Source organism: Protopterus annectens, chromosome 8.part0, assembly GCF_019279795.1.
Source record: "Protopterus annectens isolate FY-2018-M chromosome 8.part0, PAN1.0, whole genome shotgun sequence".
NCBI lineage: Eukaryota > Metazoa > Chordata > Ceratodontiformes > Protopteridae > Protopterus > Protopterus annectens.
This window is the reverse complement of record NC_056741.1, coordinates 1985337492-1985355115: the sequence shown is the minus strand read 5'-3', so window position 1 is coordinate 1985355115 and position 17624 is coordinate 1985337492. Positions and strand designations below refer to the sequence as shown.

At 42.1% G+C, this 17624-nt stretch overlaps 1 protein-coding gene across 1 annotated transcript in view; it reads left to right on the top strand.

Annotated features, from left to right (window-relative positions):
* ZCCHC14 (zinc finger CCHC-type containing 14) overlaps positions 1–15559 on the top strand; it is a 1045305-nt gene extending 1029746 nt beyond the window's left edge. The window contains exon 9 of the mRNA XM_044081530.1: positions 15114–15559. Coding sequence (XP_043937465.1) covers positions 15114–15209 — 96 coding nt within the window. The 3' untranslated portion in view covers positions 15210–15559. The remainder of the gene's footprint in view (positions 1–15113) is intronic.
* Positions 15560–17624: the final 2065 nt, after the last annotated feature.

The following is a 17624-nucleotide window of genomic DNA, read 5'->3' as shown; positions in this document are numbered from 1 at the left end:
CTGATGTTCATCGTGTTACACTGCTGCAGTCATTACACTTGGGTTATCCTGCCATCAAGCGGTCCCGCAGTCGGCCTGAGTTCCAAAGTCTTGGTCCGGCGTCGGTTGCTGTCGCCTCTTCCCTGACGTCAGTGTGACAAGGGTATATAAGATGCAGCCAACGCCATTTTCTTCAGTCTTTCTTGCCATGCGGTGCCCGAAGCAAGCAGTTCGCAAGTGCCGGTCGGCCGACTCCTGAGATTTTCTTTTCGAATCCAGAACCGAAGTCTTCTACAAAGCTGAGTACCCCGTTGGGGAAACTTTTTCTTGCCTCAGACCGATGTCAGTAAAAGTTAATAACTGTATTTCTTGTGGGAAGCAAATACCCCATAAGGATTCTTATTGTATCCCATGCCTAGCCCCAGACCACGACGTCACAGGTTGTCGGTTTTGTGCTAGGTTTAGCAAGCGCAGTATTAAACGTCGGTTTGATTTTGCCCAACATTTTTTTGGCAGAAAATTCAATTATACCATGCCATCGGAACTACCGACAACTGGAATACACAAAAAGTGCAAAGACAAGGACAGGCATCCGAGGCCCAGAACTGACGACGAAGCCTCTTCTAGGCCAGTCGCCGGTTCTCTGGTTTTCAGCGAGGTGCCTTCGCAGCCCCTGACAACTGCTTCTTTTGAACCTCAGGCCGCCTCTGACTCCGACATAGAGACGGCTGGGCCTTCGGACGCACCAGATTTACAGCCTACCAAGACTAACCCTTCAGAGGGATCCGGAGTAGCTGAACAACCCGTAGCTTCAGAGGGTGTTTTCAGACCTACTCAGTTAACCATTAAATCTTCTGCTAAGTCTAAAACTCCCTTAAAAACAAAGAAACAAATTCTACATTCACCAGGACAGGCCTCCATGCCTAAGAAACAAATGCTCAAAATAGCAGAAGACTTAATCACTCTAACCAGGGAGTCCCATCCCCCTCCTGATAAAAGGCCTAGATAGGATGCAGACTATGACTCATCCAACCAGGTATCCATCTCTTCAGATTCATCCTCAGACCTAGGATACTCTTTAACCCCTTATGAGGATTCCTATGCTGAGGAATCAATTCCTTCAGCCTCTCCACCAGAGGACTACTCCTTTGGAGAAACCTTGCGTACCATGAGGGAGCATTTCCATTGGGAGGGCCAGAATTATTCAGAATCCAAGAAAAGGCTCAGAGATTTCCTTTTATTACCACAACACAGACCCCTTGCTATACCGCCAGTGTTAGATATTGTGGATGATGTGTATTCTGAATCCAGTTTAAATCCTGATTCTTTACCTCCTGCTCCAGTTAAGCCAGACAGATACTACAGAGTCCCTGACTCTCACAAATTTCTTTATAAAAGCCGTGCTGCTGATCCTGAAACTATTTCTCAGGGTCCCAAAGGGGTAAAGGCCTCCTCAGCAAAGAATCCAGTCCCCTCTGACAGGATTCCAGAGCATTAGACAGATGGGGGAAGAAAGTATATACATCTGCAACTTTAGCAATGAGGGCCTTAAACTGCCAGTTTCACATGCTAAAATATCAGCAATATTTGATGTCTCAGTTAAAACAAAAAATGCTTCCAAACTCAGATCCTCCTAATTATAAAGAAATGCAGGATTTATTGCATGCAGCTGAACAAGTGGGAAAGCATACTTTGCAATGTGGTTTTGATTCATTAGAGGCCTCCTGTAGAGCAGCCGTTACAGGATCTGTCATTAGAAGACATGCTTGGTTAAAAGAACAGACGTTACCATATCATGTTAAAGCAAAATTATTGGATGCACCTTTTCAGCAGGATGTTTTATTTGGAGTTAATGCAGAAGAGGTATTAAAGAAAATGGAGGATAAGGCAAAATCAATGCAAACAGTGAAGGATTTCTTACAGGTTCAGCCTCCTCGATTTAGCAGAAGTTGGACAACAAAGAATTGGTCCTTTCCAGTTACAGACAGACCTCAAAGGGGCAGATACAGATGTCCAAGAGGTAGAGGTCAACCACAAGGTCCTTACAGGCCTCGACAATGGGGTGCATCAACCCAGAAAGAAGGGGAAGGCAGGCCTCAACCTTACAAAAAAACAGCCCCAATGACTTCCCCCTACAGCTGCCAAACAGTTCTCTCTTGGCAGCCCCCTTGGGAGGAAAACTGGCACTTTTCTGTCACAATTGGCATATGATCACCAAAGACAAATGGGTTCTCAACATTGTATCTCAAGGTTACAGATTCCACTTTCACACACTGCCAAGGCTAAAAGGAATGCCAATGCTGCCACCAAATCAATGGGCAAAGGCTCAAAGACAAATTACAGCATTCATGGACATGAGAGCTATTTAAAAGGTACCAACACAGGAGCAAGGACAAGGATTTTACTCCAGACTTTTTCTGGTTCCCAGAAAGGACAAAGCCTGGAGGCCCATTCTGGATCTTTCTTCTCTAAACACTTACCTGGATGTTCCAGAATTCAAAATGTTGATACTACAGCAGCTTCTTCCCATGCTGGCCAAGAAAGCTTGGCTCGTAACTTTGGACCTCAAGGAGGCATACCTGCATGTCCCTATCAGACAAAACTACAAAAGCTACCTCAGATTCATAGCAGATTCTCTGCACTGCCCTTTGGCTTATCTACTGTGCCCAGGGTCTTCACAAAGTGCCTGGCACCAGTAATTGCATTTTGCAGACAGAAAGGAATTCAAATTTATCCGTACCTGGACGACTGCCTGATTCAAGCAGAGAACAAGGACATTCTTCTAAAACATCTGGCGTTTGTAAAAAAGTTATTAAGTTGCCTAGGGTACACACTAAACGAAAAGAAGTCAAAACTAGTGCCCTCACAAGAGATAATATTCCTGGGTGCCAGCTTGAACACAATGGCCCAGATGGCTTATCTCACGCCAGACAAGCAAGGACAACTGACTCAATATTTTCAATTGATGGCAACAAAGACCCGACTCCCTGCAAGAAAAATTCTGCAGGCCTTGGGTTACATGGCATCTTGCATACTACTAATACCATATGCCAGACTGCATATGAGGAAACTACAATGGTACCTAAAGAGTGTCTGGTCTCAACACTGTCAAAGTTTGGAAACAGTTATACGACTAATTCCTTGCCTTCAACAGGAGTTTCGATGGTGGACTCGAGCATGTCACCTCAACAAAGGACAGCCTTTCACTCAACCCACAGCCAGGCAAACACTGACAACAGATGCATCGGAGCACACATGGCAGGAAAATGTATTCAGGGCAAGTGGCCCGCAGAACAAAAGCATCTTCACATCAATCAAAAAGAGATGCTAGCTGTACAAAATGCCCTTATAGCTTTCAAGGACCTCCTGCATCCAGGACAACTACTACTAAAGACAGACAACACCACAGTTATGTGGTACATAAACAAGCAAGGGGACACTCATTCTTATCCCCTCTGCAGACAAGCCATGACCTTGTGGAACACAGCTCTAACCTATCAAGTTCATCTGCAAGCACAATTCCTGCCAGGAGAGAAAAAACACACTGGCAGACGACTTAAGCAGAAACATAATGGATCCGCACGAGTGGAAAACACATCCACAAATATTCAGAATGATAACACAAAAATGGTGGAGCCCGGACAATGAACTGCCAGCTACAGAAATTCTGCACAAGGACTTACCACCCACAACCATGGAAAGTGGATGCCCTCTCATTCAGCTGGAAAAACCTACAAGTATATGCTTTCCCACCGCTACCTCTCCTGCCAAAGGTACTCATAAAAGCCAGGCAGGAAAAGCCAAAGATGATCCTGATTTCCCCAGACTGGCCACGCCAACACTGGTACCCAATCTTAAAGAACTTAGCACAAGGTCCTCCCTGGATTTTGCCTCAAATCCCACATCATCTGACCCAGCACAACAATCAGATACTTCACAGCCAGCTAAAGACTTTAAACCTGGCTGCATGGCAGATTCCTTAGTCAAGCAAGCAGTGCCTCTCTCCAAAGCTGTTATGGATGTCATTCTGGAGGTCAGAAGGCCTAGCACCAGGAAAGCCTATGCGGAAAAATGGAAGAGATTCTGTGCCTCAACCAGGCTCACAGCCTTGACCCTCTTGTCCCACATATTCCTCAGATACTACAAAATTTAACTGAGATGCTGGACAAAGGCCTCTCCTTTTCATCCATCAAGCTCCACGCCTCTGCCATCTCTGCTCATTATAACACGGACCCACCTATTTTTTCTAATCCTTTGCTAAAACAGTACCTCAGAGGGGCTAAATACATAAGACCGCCCCGTAGAGCACCTACTCCAACTTGGAACCTCAACTTCGTGTTGGAAAAATTAACTTTATCTCCTTTTGAGCCAGCTAACTCAGCAGATTTAAAATATGTCTCTTGGAAAACTGCTCTGCTCCTGGCAATAACCTCAGCACGAAGAGTTTCAGAATTACAGGCACTAATGGCAGTGGAACCTTTCATCATTTTCCACCAAGACTTTAAGAACAAACCCTACTTTTATGCCAAAGGTGGTATCAAGTGTGGCTCTAAACCAAACTATTCACTTGCCAACTTTTTATCCAAACCCACAGAATAAAGGGGAGAGACTTCTGCATTCTGTGGACATACACAAGCAGTTACGCTTCTACTTGGACAAAACGAAAGCTTTCAGGAAAACTGAGCAATTGTTTGTAGCATATGCTGCAGGAACTCAAGGAAAAGCCATTTCAAAACAGACCATTTCAAAATGGATAGGACACTGTATATGTTTCTGCTATACGCACCATGGGAAACCTGTACCTAACAACACTAGGTCTCATTCCACCAGGGCAACAGCCACTTCAACTGCCTACCTCAGAGGAGTACCTACCAAGGACATTTTGGAATCAGCAACTTGGAGTTCTGTACATACCTTTACCAAGCATTACCATCTGCCTCTTTACTCTTAAATCCAGAGCTGGCTTTGCCACTGCAGTGCTGCAGGGCCTTATAGCCACCCCTAATGCCTTATAGAACCAGCCACCCTACCTCAGCTTTGGGATTCTACCCAAGTGTAATGACTGCAGCAGTGTAACACGATGAACATAGTACAGTTTTGTACCTACCATAAATGTAGATGTTTGAGTGTATACACTGCTGCAGTCCAGGTTACCCTCCCTCCTTCCCCTCTTACTGGCTGGTACGTACCTATGTCTTCTACCCTTTACTACCTATGGGGAGTATTTGCTGGAAACTGAAAGTTTTTAATTGGGGTTCAGGCACCTAGGCAGCGAGGCATTTTCCTGTGGTACATTTAACTGGGGACACATGCCTGAAGTGACAGTCAACTGCAGAGAAATATGTCTGTTTGCAAATTCCCTGTGGGCAAAGAAAAGAATGTGTTGACATGCCCACAACTTCAAGAACCAAAGTCACAGGGAGAAAACAATGTCCATGTTCCCCAAGGGAACATGAGACAGCAGGCAATATGGCAGGCATCAGCAGCAGGCTGGCCAGAGGGTATGTCAGTGGCAGTACAAATGCAATGCACAATGGGCAGTACCTTTATAATCGGTGTGTGTGGACCATTACCCCTTTTACATTCTCTAGGAAACATTACCTAAAATGCATACTGGAGCATACATGTGACTACAGTAGCCTGCAGGATTTCCTCCATGCTGTAGCACTCTTCCGCATGTTGTAGTTACATAAGTATGTACTCTACACTGAGCACAACACTCATTACTTCTTCTGCCTCCATGCATTTGGTTATTAAAGCTGTGAGCATGGCAGTATGTGCTTCTCTTTGCCCACAGGGAATTTGCAAACAGCCATATTTCTCTGCAGCTGACTGTCACTTCAGCCATGTGTCCCCAGTCAGATGTACCACAGGGAAATGTCTCACTGCCTAGGTGCCTGAACCCTTTTAATTGCTTTTCATATGTATGTTATATTAGCAATTTGCATTGCCTACCTTTTTGGGGGCACCTGACATCTGGGGCAAGAAAAACTGAAGAAAATGGCGTCGGCTGCATCTTATTATACCCCTGTCGCACTGACGTCAGGGAAGAGGCGACAGCAACCGATGCCAGGCGAAGACTTTGGAACTCAGGCCGACTGCGGAACCGCCTGACGGTAGGATAACCCAAGTGTAATGACTGCAGCAGTGTATGCACTCAAACATCTACATTTATGGTAGGTACAAAACTGTACTTTTTGTTTTCATGCAATTTACAGTTCTCACTAGATTCCTTTCTCCCTCATCCCTTTGGTCCCTATTGTTAAGGTAATAGTCCCACACATTCTATTTTGAGTGTCTGCATCTTGTTCTTTCCTCCCTCCAACTGATTTGTTTTCTTTGTAATAACTAGCACATCTTCCATATTTAGTCAAACTGTTGATTTCTACTTTCAGGTTATTGCTTTTTTGACTGCTAACATATTTAAAGTTAATAAGTTTACCTTGTATCCTGGCATTCTAGTTTCACTTATCTGTCAGTGTTCTCTGTTTAGTAACTTCGACTTGTTTACCCTGCCAGTTTTGCCCACTTACAAAAAATACGCTCTTGGTTTCCTCTTTCATGTCTCACATACATACAATTACTCTGGACCTAAGGAGAGATCCTCTACAACATACTTTGGTTTATAAAAATATCTGTGCAAGTGTTTCTGCGCAGGTATTCTGAACCATCTTAATTTATTTGTGTATTTGTCCACCCAACCTTTTCTTACAATCCTGCCAAAGTTCCTTTGATTATAAATAAAGATAAAAAATGTGAAATTCTACCCTACCAATTATCTCCCTATTTTATAAAACATAGGTATTCTCAGTTCCGTCATATGTCCCACCAGGAGTGGCCACCTACCTGTTACTCTTCTCTTTCTCTCTATGAATAATAAGTTACAGACAAATGTAGGAGCCTATTTTTGTCATGTAATCTAAACAGTTGCTTTGCTTCATCCATTTCTCTTAGTTTCACTATGGGTAATTTTTTCCCAGTACCTACTTTCTAGCCTTTTGTTTGGAAATCATTTTAGTGAAATCTCCTAATTCTGTAACTTGCTAGCTTATTTTTCAGTATGCTGTCTGACACTTTGTATACATAATGAGATCCTTCCATATCACTGTTGCAGTATTCTTCACCTTTGGGATCTTTTGCCAGTGATAGCCTAACGTCCGGCCAGTATACCAAAGCCTTCAGCTCTTGTAGGTGCCACACATCCCACATATGCTCCCCAAACACAATGTAGGGCATAAAGGTTGACATATGGATGCAAGCAATCAAAACGTCTTTGCTGCCAGTCTGAACACCCTCTGCTGTGCTGGTTACCAGGCCATTTTTCAGACAAGTGCCTTATTGGGGTTTCACCTCTCCCTTTTCTTAGTTGAAATTGTGTTTATTTCATCTTGAAAGGGAAAAGGTCAGTATGGGAAACAGATTCCCCATAAAGACAGTCATGACCAGTGTCTTTTTTTGTTTGGGTGCTTCCTACGATCATACACATTGTTCTGTCTTCCAGGTATTTGTGCCTAATGCCCTACATAGTTGCCTCTCCTCTTGTCCATATATCTGGAGAACCAACGTATTGAGCTGTTGGCTCAGGGTGCTATGGCAGAATCCTTCCTTCCTGTGGGCAAACCATCTGCCAAGAACAAGGCCATAAAAGTTGGTCCCAATCTGGCTGCTGTCCATCCTCCCCCAGATGTTTCTCTAGATGCTTGTGAAAGCCCTGAAAACCGTCCAATATTTGCTTCACATTCCTCTACCATGACCCAGTTGGAGAATGGCATGGATATGGCTTTTTGCACATCCTCGGAGACTTTTCAGACATCTGTATCTGATGTTGAGGGGGAACATCTGCTGATATCTGAGGGACTGAGGGGTATTCCTCAGATTTTAAGTTCCTACAACTCTTAGAGTCACGTCGGGAGTCTGACGGTGCTAGAGTGTTTCATGCAGACATCCTGCACTAGAAGAAGACACAAAAGACAAAGCATATTTTCCCTGTTGCAAAGGATTTCCAACATGATTGGCAGGATTTCACTCAGGGTTTAATTAATGATTTGATGGCCTTGAAGCCACCTCAAGAGTGTCTGTTCCTGCTCCACACTGCTGTTCCACTCTACTCAAGAGGTCTAGGGAATTGGATTCCTCAGATGAGGATTTGGACTCCGGAGAAGAATCCCTTACTTATTTTACCCAAAACCTTTCCCCTTTGGACTACACTTCACAGGAGGAGGATTCCTTAAATCAGTCTTCTCTTTGGAAGAGCTCTCCTTTGGGTATACCACTGCCTGCGTGATGGCCTATTTTAAGAATGACTCTTTCCAGATATCTGATATTCAAAAAAGGTATTATTAGCTCCTACAGATGGAGTCTCCCAAACCATCTGCTGCTCCTCCTCTTTTGGCTTGCCCTTTTCAGTACCTTTTCTTCAGCTTCAGTACACCCTTACTCTTAGCCACTTGCACCAAAAAAGCTGGATAAGTTCTACTAGATGTCTTAGGAGTGCAGATTTCTTTATAAATCCCCTTCTGCAGACCCTTCTGTAGTGTCGTTTTCTTCTGACAGGCCATCCAAGTTGTTGCCCTCCAACAAAGCTGCTGCCTTCTAATAAGGATAGTAGGGCCATGGAAAGGTTGGGCAAGAAAGTGTACACTGCTGCCACCTTGTGTGTTAGGGCCATTTACTACCAGACTCTGAATGACCAGGTATGTTTTGGCTGTCCTTTCTCAGGTTTCTAAGGTGGTTTCTGACCTTCTGACTCTGAGGAGGCTTCAGCCCTTTCCCTGTTGGGGTCCACTTCACAGACCGCTCACCATTCAGTCAAATGCAGCTATGATGAAGATAATGCCCCTTTCAGAGCTGCTGCTTTCGTTTCAGTTACGAAACATTATTATTAGCTGCTGCTTCAGTCTTTGACTGATGACATCAAGGCCAAATGTTCTGATGCTCCTTTGGATAATAAAAGTCTTTTTGGTTCTGCTGCTGCTGACCTTAAGTCCCTCCAGGACAAGAGGAAAGCTTTACAGTAGCTAAAGCATATTTTTGTTTCTCCTATTTCTGAGTTTCAAAGAAACTATCCTAGATCTTACTTTGTTCATGGGCAATGTTACTAAGGGTAAGGTGTTCTAGGCATGTTCCTCCTGCCTTCCAGAAACCTTCTTTTCAGGAAAAGCCTGGTTCTGTTTGACAGTTTGTTTCTCATTCCCCTTGGCCAGGTTCCCTTGTCTCTCTTCCCTGTCTCCTCGGACTCTTGGATTCTGTCCATTATCCAGCAGAGATAGTTAATGCTTTGAAAAGTCCCTTCCTTCCTTTACAGGCATTCTTCAACCTCCTCAGGAACAGCTTTCTCACTTCCCAAAGGTTCTTCAGTCTTTTGGATCAGGGTACCATTCAAGCCATGCCTCACAGCCAGGTTGTGAAGAGATGTTATTCCAGAATGTTTTTGGTCTCATGAAAGGATGGTACACATAGTCCAATTCTGGATCTTCCCCTGCTAAACACCTTTCTCAAGATTCCTTCCTTTCGGATGTTATCCCTTCAGACATAGTTTCCTTTTTTTTTCTTCTTTAGGCCTTTCTGATGTGTCTGGATCTCAAAGATGCATACCTTGACATCCCTATCCATCCTCTTTTTCAGGAATTTTTTAAATGTATCTCTCTTGTATTTTCAGTTCACTGCTTTGCCCTTTGGCTTCTCTACTGCCACAAGGGTATTCACCAAATGCATCGCTCCTGTCATTGATTTTTGCAGGATTCGAGGTATTCATATTTTTTCCTTGTCTAGATAATCTGCTTATTCAAGCTTCTTCTCCCAGCAGTCTACTTCAAGATCTCTGGTTTACTACTTGCCTGTTAGACAGTCTGAGGTTCACCGTAAACCTCCAGAAATCAGTTCTGACGCCTTCCCAGGATAATATTTACCTCAGCTGCAGGCTTTAGATGGTTTCTATGTTGGCATCTTTGCCTGCCCCCAAGGCTCTATCATTGATGACCTTTTGTCCATCCCTTCTTCCTCTGGCGTCTGTCATGGCCATAGAAGTTTTCCACCATTCCCATGCTCCCTCTTGCTAGACTGCATATGAGGAGACTTCAGTGGTACCTCAGACTGGTGTGGCTTCAACTTTACCACCGCATGAAGTTTCCAGTGCCTTTCCTTCCTTGTCCAAAGTTCAAGCTTCATTGGTGGATTTATCAACTTTCTCTAAACCCGGGTCTTCCGTATAATGCTCAAGGTCCTACTCAAGAGCACTTTACTGACACCCCCCAGATGAGGTGGTGTGCATCCTGTGGCCCCCTAAAGGTTCACAGTCTCTGGCCTCCTCATCAGAGGTGAGACCATATCAACATAAAAGAGATGTGGGCTGTGCTTCTGGTTCTGCAAGCTTTTCATCCCGGACCCCTCAAAGTTTTCAAAGGCAATACCACAGTGATGTATGTCAACAAGCAGGGGGGCACAAGGTCCAATCTGCTTTGCAGACTGGCTCTTTAGGTCTGGGATCTAGCTGTCCCACATCAAGTGATTCTTCATGGGGGTTACATTCCCTCAGAGCACAATCTAGTGCAAACTGCCGAGGAGGTCCAGCACACAAGCTCACGAATGGATGCTTCACAGAGCTGTGTTCCTGAACATTGTCCATTGGTGAAGAATTCCTCGGCTAGTTCTTTTCACCTGCCCTCTAAACAGTCTTTTCCTTGGAAGAGGATGTTTTTGTACACCCCCCTTTTCTGTTAGCATGAGTTCTGCACAGGATCAGGCAGGACTCTCCCAGAATCTTGCTAGTGACTTCCTTTTGTCCCAGGCACCATTGGTTCCCCATTCTTTCTCACATGGCCAGGGTCAATCACCACAGATTACCTCCTGGGTGGATCTTCTCACAGAAAACAATGGGTTTCTTATCCATCCTCACCTGTCCACTCTTCAGATGACAGTGTCTGTGATTTTTTTTTTGTACAAAAAGATGAAAAAAAAAACTTTAATTGCACCTTCCTAAAAAGCTTTAAATGTACAGAGATAAAAAAAACCCACAAAGTTATGAATACTTCATTTGTATTGTGTGCGTCCCAGCACTCATCATATAGTGTTTGGTGTGCACTTTCTTCATCCACTTAGTCACATCACAGTTCAAAATACCTGCCAAGTCAAGCCTTCTTGGATGTTCCCTGGCAAATTAATGTACATTCTTCACAGACAGTGGAATTCTCTTACTGTGTGTATATGTTTTTCCCAACAAACATCTTTAGTACATTTTCAGATATGATAGGCAATCTTAAATTTATATAAATGAAAAACAAAATGACACCACTTTAGTTGCAAACATTATACATCACAAACATTATTGAAACAACTGTAGTTGCAAACAATATACATCATTTATAATCTTTCCAGTCATTGTCAGTTGAGCATTATATGGCTCATTCAAATCCTGCCTCTTAAACCTCATTCCTTATCTGCATATATTGTTTCCACAATTCCCATTTTTTCCTGTGTAGTTTGCGCCTTCCCTTTTCTAAAGACCCCAATTCCAGTTGTTTTACTTCTGTTACTAAATTCACTACTTCTAGTAAAGTTGGTCTAGACTATGATTTCCATTTTCTAGTAATTGATTTTTTGGCAGCTACCATAATTAGACTCAGCAAGGCTTTACTGTGTCTAGGCAATTCCAATTCTGTGTCATAGCTCAAAAAATCATCTCCCAGTCAATCCAATTTTCTCACCCAGTATCTGCGACAGAGCAGTCCACAGGGAATCCCTAGTCTGCCAGCTTATTACACTCCCAAAAACTATGTTCCCAGCCACCTCTTCCTTGCCTGTCACACCTCAGACATTTACTATCCACCTGAGGAGTGATAAGGTTTTGATCACTTTTAGGCACCTCTTATTTGAGGACATGCTTTGAGTCCTGCAGGAGGCCAGGAAGCCCACTGCGAGAAAATCATGCATGTCAGAATGGAAAATATTTTGTCTGGAGTCTCTCTTGCTATCTTCCTTGTCTTGCTATCAGGACAAAACCAGGTTCTTCTGGTTATTTCTTATTTGTATGATCTGCTTCATGTTGGGATAGCATATTCTTCATTTAAAGCTCACTTGTCAGCAATTTCTTCTTGTCTGCTTTTGATTCCTCCTCTGGCCTCTAGTTTTCGGGTCAAGCAATTCCTTAAAGATGTCCTTCATATCAGGCCTCCTAGGAAGCCTGTTCCATCTTCGTGGGACCTCAGTTTTGTACTTGAAAAATTGATCCAGGCTCCTTTTGAGTCTGCTTTTTCACCCTCCTTACAACATTGCACTCTGAAGACTGTTCTTTTGGTTTGGCTCTTACTTCAGCCAGGAGAGTGTCTGAACTCCAGGCTCTCATGGCTATACTTCCCTTTTGTTTTTATACTAATCCTCCTTTCATGCTCAAGATGATCATTGAGTTGTCTGTTAATCACTCTTTTCATCTAAATTCCTTTTTTTCTTCTCTGCAGTCTGTCAGCAAGAAGGTTTTTCACACCTTGGATTTGCATAGCTTGACAGCTCAGATATTATTTAGACAAAAGTAAAGTTATTCGCAAATTTGAGCAGCTTTTTGTTTCCTTTCATTCCAGGACTTTGGGTTTGGCTGTTTCCAAGCAAACCATCTCCTCCTGGATTTCTAAAGCCATTTCCTTCTGCTTTTCTTTTCATGACTCATGTCTCTCCCGTGTGTAAAGGCACATTCTGCTTGGGCTGTTTCCTCCTCTGTGCCTTTTTCAAGGGTATGGATACAATTTCTGTCCTTGAAGCCAGTACTTAGTCATCTGTTCTTACTTTCACTAAACATTACAAGTTTGGATGTTATTTCCAGGGTCAGAGCAGGTTTTGTAAGGGCTATTTTACATGGATTTGTGGAGGGTTCCTCTGTGCCTCCTTCTTCCCAGGCTTCCTTTTGAGCTGTTGTACTGTACCCAAGTTGAAAAATACTCCAACAGTGATATGGAAGGAAGTAGTACAATTGTGTAAAATCTTACCATAACAGTTGATGTCCTTCTCGTTGTTGCAGTATTCACTCCCTCATTCCCCCTCTGTTCTGCCTTTTGCCGTATCTTCTTGTTTCCGTCCTGCAAGGGGCCCATTCCCCATTTTTCCTCGTTTACTTTTCCTTCTGGATACATATGTTCCTCCTTGTCCCTGAGGGTATTCTGTTTCTCCTGGGGCTTTTTCAATTCTCAATGTCTGTGTCCATACATCACCTTTATGCCCTACATCGTGTGTGCAGAGCATACATTGATGTACTGCACCTGTAAGAGCTGAAGGCTTTGGTATACTAGATGGATATTGGGCTGTCCTTAGCAGGAGATCCCTAAGGTGAAGAATACTGCAACACTGAAGAGAAGGAGATCTACTGTAATGGGAAGATTTTGCACAACTGTACCTTCTACCTGGTTGTATTTATTCTCTCCCAACTCCTGTTTCCAGTAAAGCACTTTTCTTGCTATTTCTGGTAGTCCCCATGTGTCTCTTATTATTCCATCTTGTTTTTTTTCTTTCTACTTTTTTGTAGATAAATATAGATGTGTGTGCAACACTGCAATGAATTTTATCAACACTGCTTTGGATGACATATGTTCAGTTGACAAAATTTGATCGACTAAACAGATGATTGACAGGTGTTTGGAACATGCCCTTTCCCTGATATTGTGCGATCGCTGTATTAGTATATGTAATTAGAAAGGGATGTTGTGGGCTACAGGAGGCTTGCCTCTCTACAAAAAATGATGCATTAGGTATTTTTTGTTTGCTTTTATTTTTGCAAGTGCCAAGGCTGATGCTTGGCACATGCATAGTAGAGTGTCGACATTTGCAATGTTGACATATTCTGTTTGACACTGTGGACTTCAACATTTGGGTCATTCTACATTTGTAAGTAGACACATGTAAAATAAAAAATAGCTTTAATTGTATAGCCTTAAAGTACCCCTTTAAATTATGCTACTACTTGCTAACATGTCTAAAATCATCATATCCCACTTAAATCCAGGCCTGTTTTTCCAAATAAAGTTATAGAGCTCTTTATTGTTTCTTGCCATAATTTATCCTCCAGTTGATGAAAATATGTTTGGTCAACATGTAGAAACAAGACCAAAAACATTTTCACTTTCTGCATCTTACTGCCCAGATCCATGTTGATTAACTTCCACTCCCTTACATTTTGGATTATCTTCTTTTTATTTTCTTCTCTCATCATCTTTGCAGTTACCAGTTGAATAAATCGTTTGGAGTCAATTGGGTTTACGTGTATGAGAAAATCACCTGTGATTTGGGATAAAAAAAAAAAAAAGACCAAAAATCAAATACCAAAAACAGAGATTCAAAAAACCTATAAAGCACCTTTTTTTTTTTTTTTGCTGGGGGAGCAAGCAGTGTTCACTTCCCATGTGAGGCGAGGCTCAGCCTCCACATCCCCATATAGAATGTACACCAACTCCACGGCTGCACCACAGAGGAGGAAAGGGGGTAAAAAAAAGACATTCAAAGTGCTCTGCAGGCTCCTACAACACGTTGCAGTGAAACTCACCGCAACATTAATTTTTCAAAATAAAGCCTTTCAACCATTTTTTCAGCAACGTGTAGATAAGACAGAGTCGCTGCTTTCATTTCTTCATGTTTAAGCAGTCTTGTAGGAATTTTCAGTACAAGTCAGAATGTATTAACACGTGGTTATATTTTACTGTGAAGTATATAAATTAACATTCTGATTTAAACAGGTGTAGTAGAGTCCTTGTACAGTAAATGTTATGGAGAGGGGGGCTCTTGCTGAACACTTTGGTATTTAATTGTTGAGCATATTTTTTCTTGTTGCTGCTTCACTGGAGCAGTGTGAACAAACTGGCCAAGTTAACTTGTGTGTACTGAAGAAAAAAGGTTAAGATGAAGGAAAGTATTTTTGCTGCATTGACTGATAACTTCAGTGTGTGCAGTGCAGTTGCAGATCTGAGCTGCTTAAGCTGGATCTCTAAATATAGATTGAAGTAATCTTTCCTGAGTGGTACTTTGGAAAGGCTTATGCATTTCTTTGTAAACTTGTTCTGTAATGTGTGTTAAGTTACATATGCAGGTTTGGTTGAAATGCCATGATTCCTTGTTCTTGATATGATTTATTTGTTTGTGTTTATTTTCATTTTTAACAGTTTCTGAGCCTAACTGAAGAAGATTTGGACAAGTTTGAATCACTAACCACAGGTGCAAAGAAAAAACTAAAAACACAGTTGGAACTTGAAAAGTAATGCAGTTTTTGTTTTCTATTTCTTTCTTTTACACATGGGAAATAAGTGGATGAATTTATACTGCTGATGCTTCATATTCAGTTATTTGCTTTCAGATAAAGTGATGCTATCTATCTTATTAAAATGCAGTGAAATTTTGTATATTTATAAGATATGCTTTGCTGTAAAGTGTTTTAAGTTTGTATTCACTAGATCCATTGGTTGCACATTTATAGAAAGATTTCTTGTAGACAGTTAAGTAGACTGTTTTTTTCTTCCAGGTGGAATATATGTAGGAATCTTTGTATTGCTGTTAAGGTCAAATTTTGTCTGCCATTGTCATGGATTTTGACTGAAAAGGGTCTCAAGACAGTTCACCTCTGTAGTTATCAAAACATAAATGTGTATGTATGTATGTATATGCAAACTAATGTGTAGCATTTAATTGTATTTATGGTAATAAACCAGTAACAGTTTCTTAAAAGGTATAATAGGTTTATTTACAGGAGTCAATAGAAAAATGGTTTTATTTTAACAAACAGGGTAAACTAGGTGTAATAGACAGGATTACCTATTGTTTGCAACAGAAATCCAGTTCTTAATTAACAACTTTAGCAAGTACAGTTCACCCTTGAGTCAGAGGATTTCAAAGCAAAATCATTGCTTGCAGTCAACTATTTGTTTTTTAGACACAGATGTGGAGAAGTTCTACTCACCAGCTTCCTTCTTCTCTCCCCACCTGACGGTTGTTTGCTGGGTCAGGTTTTGCTGAATTGTAATTAATGATCTGTGATTTGAAATGCAACCTGAAGGATAGATATATAGTTTATATAAAATTACCTGAACAGGTCCCTCTTAAGTGCAGGACTGGGTTTTATTGGGTTATGCGTTAAATGAGCTTAACACCGTCTTCATGTCCTCTTACTAGGTGCTTATGTGGTGGCATAAAATAAAGGATATGGTATTGCTCAAGCATGCAAGCTGGTATGATGATATTAAGAGTCAGGCAGACATTTTTCTTCATGACAGCATCTTCCAATTCCAAAGGCTACAACTACACTTAAGGATGTGGAAGTTGTGTTTCTAGGTGCTAATAACAAGGCCCCAGGTGCAGCTTTGATTAGCTTGGATAGTTCTACCTTAGTAATCTCTCATGGCTTTGCTGCAGCTAGAGATGAAGTTAATAAAGAAATTACACTACCTTTTTAGAAAGCCATGCATAACCCATTTTCACAAATGCCATGGAACACTGGTTAAGTGACTTGGTCAGTGCCACCCAGTAGGCAAATGGAGGCTGAGAGAATCAAACTCTTGACTACTGGAAGCAGCTTCTTCACAGCTCATAGCCTTAATCCAGTGTTAGTGGTCCAGCAGGTTGCATACTTGCCTTTGATGCCAAAGTCTGAGCCCTGTTCCCCCAGCAGGTTCTTGGATTCTGTTTCTAGTGCTGACACTGCATTGCAACATAATGCTTGGGAGTAAGGATTCAAGTTCAACAAGTGCTTAAACCTAAGCACTGATACAGAAGGAATGTATTATAGATACAAAACATGAACAAACCGCCAAACAGTTTGGTTTATAAATGTAGGTCACAGAAATATGTTTTGAGTGAGTGCTTGAAACCATCAAGCATAAGGGTAGATGTAATGTAGTTGGGCATGAGATTATACAAATAGGGTCCCTGATAAAGGAGCGAACCCCTGAGGTATTGAGACAGACCCTGTGAACTTGAAGCAGTCCTTGTGAAGAGCGGACCCAGGTCAATACCAGCTGAGAAGTTCTTTAAAGTAAATGGGATCCAAGTTGTGTAGGGCAAAGTAAACCAAAGTAGTTTTTTCAGGCAACGAGAGACTAAATGGACAGCCAGTGCTATGTCTGGAGAACTGGTATAATGTAATGGTATCTAGACACCCTGGTTAGTGGTCATGCAACAGAGTTCTGCACCACTTGGAATCAGTCAGGCTCAGCATCAGTAGGTTAATGGCACTGCAACAGTCCAAGCACAATGAGACAAGGTGTAAACCACCATAGGCAAATCAGCTGTTGGAATAAGGTGCTTAATCAAAGAAATGTTCTTCAAAGAATAGCAGGATGATTTGATGACCGCTGAAACTGGTCCCCAAAGGTAGGTGGATTGTCAAAGACTACAGATGATATTAGGACAAAAATTGGAGCCAAACAGCTACATATTGTGACATGACATGAGTGGTCATAGCAGTCATTTTGTTATTATTCAGCTTGAGATGATTATCGATCATCCACGTGGGATGCATTCCAGGTCTGAGGCAAGTTTTTTAGTGCCACTATAGATTCCTGAGGGAACTGGAGGTAAATTTGTGTTATCAGAAGCTTATGGGTGGAAGTTAATCTCTACTTTGAATAATATCTGCAAATTAGGTCATTACTGTTTACCATGCATTTGCTTAAGATGGAACC